The sequence below is a fragment of the Mizuhopecten yessoensis genome, unplaced genomic scaffold, assembly GCF_002113885.1.
Source record: "Mizuhopecten yessoensis strain PY_sf001 unplaced genomic scaffold, ASM211388v2 scaffold10697, whole genome shotgun sequence".
Lineage (NCBI taxonomy): Eukaryota > Metazoa > Mollusca > Bivalvia > Pectinida > Pectinidae > Mizuhopecten > Mizuhopecten yessoensis.
The window spans coordinates 226918-242510 of NW_018408676.1; the positions used below are offsets into that span (position 1 = coordinate 226918).

Genomic DNA, 15593 nt, shown 5'->3' on the forward strand with positions numbered 1-15593 from the left:
ACAGATTCAACATTATTTTCTTACATGTGAAACAGTAAGTTTACACATAATTATTTCATACATGTGAAACAGTAAGATTACACATCCTCATTTCATACATGTGAAACAGTAGTATTATACAAGGACAGATTTAGCATTATTTCACACATGTAGATTACATGTGAACAGATTCAGCATTAGTTCACACGAGTGAGAGTAGATTACACATGAACAGATTCAGCATGAGTTCAGGCATGTGACACAGAAGAATATACATGAACAGATTTATCAGCATTAGTCATATATGTATTGGATACTCAATTTTCACAGCAAATTATCTTCACTGCCATAATCATAATGCAAAGTATAGTATTTTTGACATACTGATTTATTTCAATTGTTATTTTTTTTATATTTATTTGCAGTTTTACAAGAAATGTACTAACCCTTTTCATTAATCATTTGTTACATATTGTGAACATTCCTTTCATTTTATCAACATTTGGATTGGTGTAATAATATTTTGGAATAAATTTTTCCCTAATCTGGCGTATGGATTCTTGTTGACATTTAAACAATTAATGAAATTCATCTCCTGTTTCATTTCTATTACAAATTATTGTTTAATTGAGTTAAGTAATTTTCAAAACCAAAATTAGATTTAAATAATAGATAATGTTGTCCTCTACTACTTTTTTCGATATCGGCATACCGCTTTTGAATAAACTGGTCATTAAGCTTTTGTGTTATAACATGTTTAAGTTTTTGTCATTCTAGAGTAGTCACTTTTTGAGATGTCCAGATATATGTCAAAGCTAGATCATTTAGTGTAGTTTTGATAAAATTTAGCCACTTCGAGTGAAATGCGCCCGTTTCGTGCATTGCATGTATAATATTATATAACTGACTCGATACTTTACCATTTTCTGTTATTAGTTTGTGCCAAAATAAAATCATTCTATTTTTAATAGTATTTTCTAAAGGAAAACGTCCCGATTCTCCATATACCATATAATTAGGCGTAGATTTCCTTAAATTGAGAACTTTTTTTATAAATTTCAAATGTATCGTTTCCAAGAGGGTAATATTTTCGAATCCCCATATCTCTGACGCGTATAACAGTATAGGCAATATTAATGTATCAAAAAGTTCAAACTGTAGGTCTACTGGTAAATTGATATTTCTGATTTTCCTATATAAAGCAAATAATGCTTTCTGGGCTTGTTCAGCTAGTTTCTTTTTCGCCTTACCAAAGTTTCCAGTATAGTTAAACAATAACCCAAGGTACGGATAAGAATCTACAATTTCAATTTCCTCTCCGCAAAGCATAAATGTACTATTGATTTTCGATTTTCGTTTTGAAAAGACAACTATTTTAGATTTATTTGTATTAACATGTAATTTCCATATTTTACAATAATCGCCGAAGACATCTAAAGCTTTCTGTAGACCCTCGGGCGATTCTGCCAGTACAACAGTGTCATCCGCATATAACAAAATAAACAATTTTAGGTACATTCCAATACAATTTTGACTAAGATTATCAATATCTTTGAGACATTTCACCTCATTATTAGACAGGAACTCCTCTAGATCATTCAAGTAGATCGAAAATAAAAATGGCGATAAATTTTCCCCTTGTTTTAAACCGATATTGCTCGTGAAGAACTGAGTCTGCTCGTTTCCATTTTTTACACATGACTTAGTATCAGTATATAAGTTATAGATTACATTTAGTATTTTGCCATTGATATTGCTTCTCAGCATTTTTTCCCAAAGTCCAACCCTCCACACTGTATCAAAGGCTTTTTTAAAGTCAATGAATGAACAATATAACTTTTTATTATAGGAGAAATACATTGATATTAGTGTTTGCATTACAAATATATTTTCTGTAGTAGAATAACCTTTCCTAAAGCCAGCTTGGCTTCCATGAATAAGATTTATTTGATCAGATAATTGATTCAATCTATCATTTAGTATAGATGTAAAAAGTTTTCCCAAACACGATACTAAAGTTATTGCTCTATAGTTGTCAAGGTCATTAATGTCGCCCTTGTTTTTGTATATTGGTTTAATTAGCCCCACAGTCCATGACTTAGGTATTATACCAGTATCTAATATTGTATTAAATAATTTGACATATATATTTATAAAAGGCTCTAAAGAATATTTTATATGTTCATTCAGGATCTCATCGTTTCCACATGCTTTATTATTACTAAGATGTTTAACAGATTTCCTTATCTCTGTCTCAGTTATTGGACCATTTAAAACATGGTCATACATATTTTCATCTAATGTAGGTAACTGAAATTCTTCCACATCACTGTTATCAGTATTAAGATTTTTAAAATAATTGAAAATTTCATCTATTTTTTTATCTACTTTGATATTTTTCCTCGTACAATCTATTTTGTTCAAGATATCCCAAAACTTTTTAGGATCACTTTTTGAGGTTTTTCTTATTTCTCCCTCCATTTTATCTTGGAAGTTTATATAACATTTTTTCATAGTAATACGATATTCTTTACCTTTCCTTTTCAACCTTTTCCTATTCAAATTATTTTTTATCATTTTATAGTTATGCTTAGCGATATTAAACTCGCGTCTTTTCTTGGCACATTCATGTGAAAACCATTGTTTAGTGTTTTTGTCATTATTACAAGGCGTGTATACATTCTTTTTAACACCAAAAACGGATTTACAAGTATCAGAGAAAATATTTCTTATTTCATGTACAACATCATCCATCTCAGATTGGTTTGATATATCATTTATCGTTTGCAGTAAAACTGCCAGTCTAACAGTTTCATTTCCTTCAATATGGTTTGAAAATTCTTGCCTTTTGTTTGGCTTCCATTTTACAAAATCGTTGCATTCCATGGTCACTTTAGGGGGATATTTAGGGGAGTAGCTATCATTACAAGTGCAATTAAATTCTAAGCGACAATGTACATCAGAGAGCAGTGGATCAAATTCTTTCACTTCAAAATCTTCAATAATATTAAATAATTCTGATGAGACAATCAAATAATCTACTAAACTGACATCGTTACATGTTTTTTTACCAATATGACGATCTTTTCCAACTCTTCCATTAGCAATGTATAAATTAGTTCTTTTACATAGATCTAGAAGTTGATACCCGAAGTTATTCGGGTTACATTTATCTTCACTATATCGATCCAAAGGAATTTGATATACAGGTAATTTTTCAAAGTCATACATGTATGCGTATAATTCATCATTTACAGTAATATGCAGTGATTCAAGAAAAGTTTGATCAGGAATAACATAGTCTGGTAGGACTTTAGTTCTCGCATTAAAATCACCCATTAGTGCAACATATTTGTGTCCGTTTGACAAGTCTAGTAATTCATTTTCAATATCATTAAATGCATCATTATTAATGTATTTTGAATTTTCTGGAGGCAAGTATACACATCCAAATAATGCATCAGAATCTGTATCCAGTAGTTTTTTTGAAACTGTCATCCACTGGATATATTCAGTTTCTGTACAATGAAATTTTAAATGACTTTTCATTTTCTCTTTATAAATTACAACAATACCGCCTGATTTCTTTTTACAAGATTTTCGATGTTTAGCATGATATGTATAACCAATGGGCAATTCCAGTGCGTCATATTTATCAGTTTTACTCTCGAGCACAACTAGTATATCATTGGATTTAATGGTTTCTATAAATTCAAGTAATATCAATTTGGACTTAAGTCCACAGACGTTAAGTACAGAAAACTTAAGGGTTTTTTTCTCACGAGAATGTTCATAGGGGGGACCTCTTGTTGCGCACCCCTAGCGGTATCCACCTGCATTGGTTCCGGGGGGATTGGGTCTGACTGGGTTGTTCGGATTCTGCTGCTGAACACGAACCCCATGGCTAGGCAGTGGTTGGTGTGATGTCGGTCCGGGTGGTGGTGGGAAGTAGCGCTGGCCGTTAATGAAGAGTTTATCAGCTCTCATTCTTACCGCTTGGTTCTTTCTTTTCGCCTCTTTCATGACAGGATAGAGTATTTTACGTCTTTCATTGATTTCATATGGGAACTGTTCATTGACGTGATACATCGGTTTGGAGTGTAATTTAGTGGGAGCCGCTGATAATACTCTGTCCTTATCTTTCCTATCACTAAACACCGCCACGATCGAGCGTGGCCTGCCATCATGTCGTGGACGGAGTCGGTGCACCAGTTGGAACGGTATATCATCCTCTATTCCAAGCTCATTCTTTATGAAATCATGAAGTACTGCTTCGGTATTTTTAGGGTGAGTTTACGTGCCAGTCTCCGTCTCTGGAATGCCCCCAAACAACAAGTTGATTTTCATGGATTGTGTCTGGTCCTCGAGCAGCATCTCCTTGACCTCGTATGTCTGTTGCTGGGCTTCATCACGTTGTTGCTCAACTTTGGAGAGACGTTCCTCCAACAAGGAGTAGTGAAAGTCACTATTCTCTATATGTTCCGAATGGATAGTCAGCTCGCGTTTGATATCAACGATAGATTTATCCATGCTACACAATTTTTCGTCCATTGTATTTAGTTTAATATTAATTTGATCCAAGACGTCCAGTTTGGCGAGTCTGTTGTAAATATCGTGGATACCATGTCAAGCCGAGGTGACGACTGGGGCGGGTAGGGGGGTGTGGACGAGGCAATATTACATGTTCCTTGCACCCCTGAAGTGTAAAACATTTCCGATGGAACTTGCGGTTGAGGCTGTGACATAGTGTTTATGTGGTGACAATATAACTCTCTGTGTGCACTTGCTAAAACATCACTTATTACAGGCTGACATTCACTTGGGCTGCGCGTGCTGGTTGTACCTGTATGCGTGTCACTAATAGTGGTCACGGGTGAGTGGCCCGCACCGTCAGACCTTCCCCTGTTAATATTCCGTTTTCGGCCCATAAACACATTCCAAAAGTCCAAACTTTCATACTACTTACACCCCTTGGTTCTTCACTTTCATTTTAAGCATAGAGCAAGCTGAGTAGTGTCTTCTCGGAGGTATACATGCCATTTCATCTCTGCCGGTCTTACAGGCAATCTACTCTCGCCGCCATGTTTTTACTCACTCATTGAAAGAAATGTATCTGTCAGCGGGTGGTCATGTTGCCCTATCAACCTTTATAACGGCCACTAAAGTTATTTATACCTTCAACAAGGGACAGGTCATTACCACATGGCCAGCTGTAAGCCTGTTATTTAAATTACCCCTAAGGCCTAGCTGCTGGTGTGGGGAACACACAGTAGGCCCATGGGTGAGGGCTGTTTCGTATACATCCATGTATGTGAAAGCTGTCATTTTTTTTATTTTTTTTCTTCAGACTATTATGATAATCAGAATAATTTTCACGTAATGCGGTTTATAATGATTCTTTTTTTACAATTCGTTTCGACAAATATATATTCCGTAAAATTTTCGACCGAACGTTTCACAAACGCTTTTTAAATGGAAAGATGTAGACGCAAGTGCTACGGAAACGATACGGAAGTGCTACGGAAACGCTACGCAAGTGCTACGGACATGCTAAGGTAATGGTACGGAAGTACTACGGAAACTTTGTAGCATATTCAATAAAAGCAAACTGGTTGGCATTTATCATGACTGCAGGCTTCCCAGGTCTCCAGAAAAGGTTCTGTCAGTGTTTCAAGAGATTTGACCCCTGTGACCTTGATTATAGGTGAAGGTCACTTTGATTCCTTTATTTTGTGACACCCATTGCCTGCAAGTTACTAGCGACATTCATCATGAACCCAAAGATTTTGGTTCTTCATAGTAAGTTATTTGAGTGTTTAATAGCTTTAACCCCTATGACCTTGGGGAGGTAGTCTCCAGGGAGTGGTCTGGACCTCCAGGCCAATCCTGGTGGCATGTTTTACATTTGGTTATAGGGTAGGGATAAAACCCCTACATTTATTAGGAAAGTGAAGGATTTGCTTCTATTCCCCCTATTAGGCAACACCCCTCTGCTCCCTGACGAGCCACATACACTGTTTATATAACCCTGAGTTCCACTTGTCAAAGGATGCTCTAGAACAAATTTGGTTAAAATCCCTCCAATCACTTGGAAGGAGAAGAATTTTAAATATTAAGCTCTATTTCTCCTATTGGGCCCAGTCCTCTGCCATAAGGGGGCCTCGGCACCGAAAGGGCCCTCATCCTCTGTTTAGACAAAATTTAGTCTCCCTTGTTATTGACACTGTGCCACGACATAACAAGAGTACCGCGGGGCGGAACAATTAATATACGCCCGTCGAATGTCATATAGTGTTATATACTTTCTTACAGTGAAATAAGATCTGCATCATTCAAAGAGTGGTTGCTGACATGCTATAAAAATGCAGGAGAAAATCTCCGGATAATCTTTTTTTATACTGAAATGAACAAAGGGCAATAACTTTTGCAAAAATCGTTGAATCAAAATTCTTTTCAAGGAAACACAACAACATATCATGATTATTTAGCCTACAAAGTTTCAAAGAAATCTGTCAAAAAATGTAGGAGATTACCTCCGGACAAAAAATCAAATACTGAAATGAACAAAGGGCAATAACTTTTGCAAAAATCGTTGAATCAAAATTCTTTTCAGGGAGACACAACTTCATATCATGATTATAATGTATACCAAGTTTTAAAAAGATCGGTCGAAAAATGTAGGAGGAGATTGCCGGGCAAACAAAAGTTTACGCCCGACGGACGGACGGACGGACGGACAACGCCATACCATAATACTCCCATCAAATTTGACGGGCGTATAAAAAGGGAAGACAAACCATTTCAATTGTATTGCATCAAACTAATAATCATGATATATTTGCATGCACAAAATCAATACTATCTGATCAGTGACCATTGATAGCTGGGTAACAGCTAATCAAACGTTACGAATGAATGCTGCCTATAGGCAAGACATTTGAAAGCTGATCAGCCGTTGACCGAACACAAGACAGATGGTTTATCAAATTATGAGCTGAAAATACATGTTTGGTAATTAGACATGTGCATTCTGACATTTTGCTAAGTACATGCATGAAATACCTTCATCTACCCCATCCATAATCATGACTGCATCATCAGGCACTAGGAAGTGGTACTCTCTAAACAGATGTCGAACCTGTAACAACAGTAACAAAGTCACAGAAGAATCTTCACTGAAATGTATATCCAATCATATGTTCAAATTTAAACATTTTATATGATATCAACATTCAAGGGAATGAATAGGTTTAATTATTGATTACCATATAGCTTCCCACAGCATGCTCTGTGGTCCTCATGCAAGTGCTGATTTCCCCCGTTCTTATCAAATTTCGCAATTCAGTCAAAACCTATCCATTACGTGGAACGAACTTTGCGTTTAAAAGCCTTATCTTTTATTTGATTTTTTGCATTTATAGTAGTGTAATGCAAACATATCCCCTCGCGAATCAGATTCACACTTGTCGGTAGGTTTTGATGTCACTTGGATCATTTATAACAAGAGGCACAGAGAGCCTGTATCGCTCACCTGGAAATGTTAGTAAAATTGAAGTTGGAATAGCTAGATGTTGCTGGTAGTGTACATGTACTACATTGTTAGTCTGTGGTTATATCTATATGCAATTGGACAAAATCCTTAGTCAGGGGTTATATATATATGCAATTGGACAAACTCCTGTCATTCCTACAGGGAAAGAAGAATTTTGAAGAATTTGCTATGTTCCCCCCCCCACCTCTGCCCTGAGGGGGGTCAGACCCACCTTTGATACAAAATCAGGGTGCCTTTACCCAATGATGCTTTAGACCAAATATGGACAAAATCCTGTTATTCCTACAGAAGAAGAATTTTCAAGAATTTGCTAAATTACCTCTATTGGGCCCCACCTCTCAGGTCCCAGGGGGGTCAGACACACCATTTACACAAAATTGATTTCCCTTCCCCATAAGATGCTTCAGGTCAAATTTTGTCAAAATACCTTCATCCTAACGGAAGTAAAAAGGATATATAAAAGCTATTCCTCTATATCCCTTATTTGGCCCTGCCTCTCTGACCCCCCCCCCCTATCAGACACACCGTTTATACAAAATTGGTTCCCCTTCACCCAAGGATACTCCATACCAAATTTGGACAAAATCCTGTCATTCCTACAGAAGAACAAGTATTTTGAAGAATTTGCTATGTTTCCCCTATTGGGCCCCGCCACTTTGCCACCAGGAGGCCACACCAAGACCAAAATGAGGGGGAGTAGTGACAGAACCAAGGTAGTAGGTATTATAGGATGGGTTACACAGAGGGGGAGTAGTTACAGGACCAAGGTAGTAGGTACTATAGGATGGGTTAGACAGAGGGGGAGTAGTGACAGGACTAAGGTAGTAGGTACTACAGGATGGGTTAGACAGATGGAGAGTAGAGACATATCACTAAGGTAGTAGGTACTAACGGATTTGTTACACAGAGGGTGAATAGTGACAGGACTAATGCAGTAGGTACTACAGGATGGGTTAGAGAGAGGGTGAGTAGTGACAGGACTAAGGCAGTAGGGACTACAGGATGGGTTAGAGAGAGGGGGAGTAGTGACAGGACTAAGGCAGGATGTCTAGGCAGGAGGTACTACAGGATGTGTTACACAGAGGGGGAGAAGGTAGTAGGTACATGACTAAGGTAGTAGGTACTATAGGATGTGTTTACACAGAGGGTGAGTAGTGACAGGACTAAGGCAGTAGGTACTACAGGATGGGTTAGACAAAGGGGGAGTAGTGACAGGAGTAAGGCAGTAGGTAATACAGGATTGGTTAGACAGATTGGGAGTAGAGACATGACCTAGGCAGGAGGTACTACAGGATGTGTTACACAGAGGGGGAGTAGAGAGAGGACTAAGGCAGTAGTACTACAGGATGGGTTAGAGAGAGGGTGAGTAGTGACAGGACTAAGGGTTCCCCTTCACCCAAGGATACTCCATACCAAATTTGGACAAAATCCTGTCATTCCTACAGAAGAACAAGTATTTTGAAGAATTTGCTATGTTTCCCCTATTGGGCCCCGCCACTTTGCCACCAGGAGGCCACACCAAGACCAAAATGAGGGGGAGTAGTGACAGAACCAAGGTAGTAGGTATTATAGGATGGGTTACACAGAGGGGGAGTAGTGACAGGACCAAGGTAGTAGGTACTATAGGATGGGTTAGACAGAGGGGGAGTAGTGACAGGACTAAGGTAGTAGTAACTACAGGTTGTGTTACACAGAGGGGGAGTAGAGACAGGACCAAGGTAGTAGGTACTACAGGATGGGTAACAGAGGGGGACTAGTGACATGACTAAGGCAGTAGGTACTACAGGATGGATTAGACAGAGGGGGAGTAGTGACAGGACTAAGTCAGTAGGTACTACAGGCTAAGGTAGTAGGTACTACAGGATGTGTTACACAGAGGGAGAGTTGTGACAGAGGTAGTAGGTACTACAGGATGGGTTAGAGAGAGGGGGAGTAGTGACATGACCTAGGTAGTAGGTACTACAGGATGGGTAACAGAGGGGGACTAGTGACATGACTAAGGCAGTAGGTACTACAGGATGGATTAGACAGAGGGGGAGTAGTGACAGGACTAAGTCAGTAGGTACTACAGGCTAAGGTAGTAGGTACTACAGGATGTGTTACACAGAGGGTGAGTAGAGACAGAATTAAGCCAGTAGGTACTACAGGATGAGTTAGACAGAGGGGGAGTAGTGACAGGACTAAGGTAGTAGTAACTACAGGTTGTGTTACACAGAGGGGGAGTAGAGACAGGACCAAGGTAGTAGGTACTACAGGATGGGTTAGACTGATTGAGAGTAGTGACATGACTAAGGTAGTAGGTACATGACTAAGGTAGTAGGTACTATAGAATGTGTTACACAGAGGGTGAGTAGTGACAGAATTAAGACAGTAGGTACTACAGGATGGGTTAGAAAGATGGAGAGTAGAGACATATCACTAAGGTAGTAGGTACTAACGGATTTGTTATACAGAGGGTGAATAGTGACAGGACTAATGCAGTAGGTACTACAGGATGGGTTAAAGAGATGGAGAGTAGTGACATGACTAAGGTAGTAGGTACTATAGAGGATGGGTTAGACAAAGGGGGAGAAGTGACAGGAGTAAGGCAGTAGGTAATACAGGATTGGTTAGACAGATTGGGAGTAGAGACATGACTAAGGTAGTAGATACTATAGGATGTGTTACACAGCGGGTGAGTAGTGACAGGACTAAGGCAGGAGGTACAACAGGTGGGTTAGACAGATGGAAAGTAGTGACATGACAATAGTGACAGGACTAATGCAGTAGGTACTACAGGATGGGTTAAAGAGATGGAGAGTAGTGACATGACTAAGGTAGTAGTTACTACAGGATGTGTTACACAGAGGGTGAGTAGAGACAGAATTAAGCCAGTAGGTACTACAGGATGGGTTAGAGGTACTAACGGATTTGTTACACAGAGGGTGAATAGTGACAGGACTAATGCAGTAGGTACTACAGGATGGGTTAGACAAATTGAGAGTAGAGACATGACTAAGGTAGTAGGTACATGACTAAGGTAGTAGGTACTATAGGATGTGTTAGACAGATTGAGAGTAGTGACATGACTAAGGTAGTAGACAGAAGGGGAGTAGTGACAGGACTAAGGTAGTAGGTACTACAGGATGGGTAACAGAGGGGGACTAGTGACATGACTAAGGCAGTAGGTACTACAGGATGGGTTAAAGAGATGGAGAGTAGTGACATGACTAAGGTAGTAGTTACTACAGGATGTGTTACACAGAGGGAGAGTTGTGACAGGACTAAGGCAGTAGGTACTACAAGTAGGTACATGACTAAGGTAGTAGGTACTATAGGATGTGTTAGACAGATTGAGAGTAGTGACAAGACTAAGAGGACTAAGGCAGTAGGTACTACAGGATGGGTTAGACAGAGGGTGAGTAGTGACAGGACTAAGGCAGTAGGTACAACAGGTGGGTTAGACAGATGGAAAGTAGTGACATGACTAATGTAGTAGGTACTATAGGATGTGTTAGACAGATTGAGAGTAGTGACAAGACTAAGGAAGTAGGTACTACAGGATGTGTTACACAGAGGGAGAGTTGTGACAGGACTAAGGCAGTAGGTACTACAGGATGGGTTAAAGAGATGGAGAGTAGTGACATGACTAAGGCAGTAGGTACTACAGGATGTGTTACACAGAGGGGGAGTAGTGACAGGACTAAGGCAGTAGGTACTACAGGATGGGTTAGACAGAGGGGGAGTAGTGACAGGACTAAGGCAGTAGGTACTACAGGATGGGTTAGACAGAGGGTGAGTAGTGACAGGACTAAGGTAGTAGGTACTACAGGATGGGTTAGACAGATGGAGAGTAGTGACATGACTAAGGTAGTAGGTACTACAGGATGTGTTACACAGAGGGTGAGTAGTGACAGGACTAAGGCAGTAGGTACTACAGGATGGGTTAGACAGATGGAGAGTAGTGACATGACTAAGGTAGTAGGTACTACAGGATGTGTTACACAGAGGGTGAGCAGTGACAGGACTAAGGCAGTAGGTACTACAGGATGGGTTAGACAGATGGAGAGTAGTGACATGACTAAGGTAGTAGGTACTACAGGATGTGTTACACAGAGGGTGAGCAGTGACAGGACTAAGGCAGTAGGTACTACAGGATGGGTTAGACAGATGGAGAGTAGTGACATGACTAAGGTAGTAGGTACTACAGGATGTGTTACACAGAGGGTGAGCAGTGACAGGACTAAGGCAGTAGGTACTACAGGATGGGTTAGACAGATGGAGAGTAGTGACATGACTAAGGTAGTAGGTACTACAGGATGTGTTACACAGAGGGTGAGTAGTGACAGGACTAAGGCAGTAGGTACTACAGGATGGGTTAGACAGAGGGGGAGTAGAGACATGACTAAGGTAGTAGGTACTACAGGATGGGTTAGACAGATTGGGAGTAGAGACATGACTAAGGTAGTAGGTACTATAGGATGTGTTACACAGAGGGTGAGCAGTGACAGGACTAAGGCAGTAGGTACTACAGGATGGGTTAGACAGATGGAGAGTAGTGACATGACTAAGGTAGTAGGTACTACAGGATGTGTTACACAGAGGGTGAGTAGTGACAGGACTAAGGCAGTAGGTACTACAGGATGGGTTAGACAGAGGGTGAGTAGTGACAGGACTAAGGTAGTAGGTACTACAGGATGGGTTAGACAGATGGAGAGTAGTGACATGACTAAGGTAGTAGGTACTACAGGATGTGTTACACAGAGGGTGAGCAGTGACAGGACTAAGGCAGTAGGTACTACAGGATGGGTTAGACAGATGGAGAGTAGTGACATGACTAAGGTAGTAGGTACTACAGGATGTGTTACACAGAGGGTGAGTAGTGACAGGACTAAGGCAGTAGGTACTACAGGATGGGTTAGACAGATGGAGAGTAGTGACATGACTAAGGTAGTAGGTACTACAGGATGTGTTACACAGAGGGTGAGTAGTGACAGGACTAAGGCAGTAGGTACTACAGGATGGGTTAGACAGATGGAGAGTAGTGACATGACTAAGGTAGTAGGTACTACAGGATGTGTTACACAGAGGGTGAGTAGTGACAGGACTAAGGCAGTAGGTACTACAGGATGGGTTAGACAGATGGAGAGTAGTGACATGACTAAGGTAGTAGGTACTACAGGATGTGTTACACAGAGGGTGAGTAGTGACAGGACTAAGGCAGTAGGTACTACAGGATGGGTTAGACAGATGGAGAGTAGTGACATGACTAAGGTAGTAGGTACTACAGGATGTGTTACACAGAGGGTGAGTAGTGACAGGACTAAGGCAGTAGGTACTACAGGATGGGTTAGACAGAGGGGGAGTAGAGACATGACTAAGGTAGTAGGTACTACAGGATGGGTAAGACAGATTGGGAGTAGAGACATGACAAAGGTAGTAGGTAATATAGGATGTGTTACACAGAGGGTGAGCAGTGACAGGACTAAGCAGTAGGTACTACAGGATTGGTTAGACAGATTGAGAGTAGTGACATGACTAAGGTAGTAGGTACTACAGGATGTGTTACACAGAGGGTGTGTAGTGACAGGACTAAGGCAGTAGGTACTACAGGATGGGTTAGACAGAGGGGGAGTAGAGACAGGACTAAGGCAGTAGGTACTACAGGATGGGTTACACAGAGGGTGAGTAGTGACAGGACTAAGGCAGTAGGTACTACAGGATGGGTTACACAGAGGGTGAGTAGTGACAGCACTAAGGTAGTAGGTACTATAGAATGGGTTGGACAGAGGGGAAGTAATGACAGAACCAAGGTAGTAGGTATTACAGGATAGGTTAGACAGAGGGGGAGTAGTGACAGGACTAAGGTATTAGGTACTATAGGATGGGTTGGACAGAGGGGGAGTAGTGACAGAACCAAGGTAGTAAGTACTATAGGATGGGTTGGACAGAGGGGAAGTAGTGACAGAACCAAGGTAGTAGGTACTATAGAATGGGTTGGACAGAGGGGAAGTAGTGACAGAACCAAGGTAGTAGGTACTATAGAATGGGTTGGACAGAGGGGAAGTAGTGACAGATCCAAGGTAGTAGGTACTATAGAATGGGTTGGACAGAGGGGAAGTAATGACAGAACCAAAGTAGTAGGTACTATAGGATGGGTTAGACAGAGGGAGAGTAGTGACAGAACCAAGGTAGTAGGTACTATAGAATGGGTTGGACAGAGGGGGAGTAGTGACAGAACCAAGGTAGTAGGTACTATAGGATGGGTTAGACAGAGGGGGAGTAGTGACATGACTAATAGAGTAGTTTCTTTTAACTAAGTGGAATAAAATAGAATATTGTGCTGTTATGCTGGGTTTGAGTTTGAGCCAAATTCTATTAATGCATCTAAAGCCCACACATTGGTTGACAGGAATGAGGCAGGACTACAGGAGGAGAATAAGATTGAATAGTGAGTGAAAAGAGAGCAGAAATTATCATTTTTCAGAAATTTCAAGGCAAGGAAACAAAAAGGAGATAAAACTGTATTAACTACTGATAAGGAAGAGATAAGGTAAGGAGGATAGTTATTTTTCTCTGTTAGCATATATGGAGCATGCTGGGTAATGAGAAGGGTAGTAAACAATGCAAAGGAAGAAGTGGAGAAGGGTTGAACAGAAGGATAGCACGACAAAACGTAATAGTGATGCTACCAGGAATGAAATGCGTACATACTGTATTTATAAGCCCTTACACTTTTTAATATTTCGGTTGAATTTTTTTCAGGTAGTAACCGGAGTCCTGCCGTAGCTTTGAGTGTGATTGGTGTGTCATGTTGCAGGCTACTTGGTACCACACTCAGCGCTAAGTTTAGCATTTTCCTCAGACTTTCTGCTCCCTGTAATAAAACCAATCATTTAATAGGAAATTAAGAATGTATCTAAAAGTATCTGCATAAGTGTTGATGACAATTATATTAAACCATAATAAAGTTTGTTGATGGCAAATTGCAGCAGCACTATTTAAGAGTTTATCACTTTTTAGTTTACATACCCTCCGTACTTGCAATGGGTCATGTCTGTGGGAAGATCATACAGTTAACATACCTCTACTGGGTCATGTGATGGCTTAGCAAGGTAAGGTAATGTACGTGTTCCTCTATTGGGTCATGTGATGGCTTAGCAAGGTAAGGTAATGTACCTCTGCTGGGTCATGTGATAGCTAAGCAAGGTAAGGTAATATACCTCTACTGGGTCATGTGATGGCTTAGCAAGGTAAGGTAATGTACCTCTAATGGGTCATGTGATTGCTTAGCAAGGTAAGGTAATGTACCTCTACTGGGTCATGTGATGGCTAAACAAGGTAAGTTAACATACCTCTACTGGGTCATGTGATTGCTTTGTTCGCAAATCTATACAAGTCTCTAGTAAGACCTCACTTAGAGTACTGCACATCAGTCTGGTTTCCAATGTACAAAAAGGACCGAAAGACTCTAGAAAATGTTCAATGTCGTGCCACCAGGTTGTTGCCACATCTCAAACATCTAAACTATGAGGAGCGTCTGCGAGTTTTAGGAATACCTTCCTTAGAGTACAGACGTGAAAGAGCAGACATGGTAAACCTTTATAAAATATGCAATGGACTTGTAGATGCCAACGTGGATAAATTCACAACTTTCGCGGCCGAACAGAATGCACACAACACCAGAGGACACAACAAAAAAACTTTTCAAGAAAAGATTTAGGACCAAACTAAGAGGAAATGCCTTCTCCAACCGAGTGACCGAACCGTGGAACAATTTAGACTCCATCGTAATAAACGCTTCATCATTAAACTGTTTCAAATCAAGACTGAACAGTGCGTGGAAACATCACCCAGGAAAATTCAGCCCCGCACGCTACAGAGCAGGAGCTGCGGACCGGGAGTCCATACCAGTAGAAGTAGTAGAAGCGTCAGTAGTAGTCGAAGACTTATGGTATGACGTCGAGAACGGTGAGTTAACGGTGAGTTAGCAAGTTCAGTAAACATTCCTCTCCTGGGTCATGTGATGGCTTAGCAAGATAAGTTAACATATCTCTACTTGGTCATGTGATGGCTTAGCAAG

General features: G+C 40.3%; 1 protein-coding gene across 1 annotated transcript in view; it reads right to left on the reverse strand.

Moving 5' to 3' along the window:
• Window positions 1–15593, reverse strand: part of LOC110461877 (ectonucleoside triphosphate diphosphohydrolase 5-like) — an 84418-nt gene that overhangs the window by 53535 nt on the left and 15290 nt on the right. The window contains exons 4-5 of the mRNA XM_021515596.1: window positions 14244–14387; window positions 7042–7117 (exon numbers count right to left, since the gene is read on the reverse strand). Coding sequence (XP_021371271.1) covers window positions 7042–7117; window positions 14244–14387 — 220 coding nt within the window. The remainder of the gene's footprint in view (window positions 1–7041; window positions 7118–14243; window positions 14388–15593) is intronic.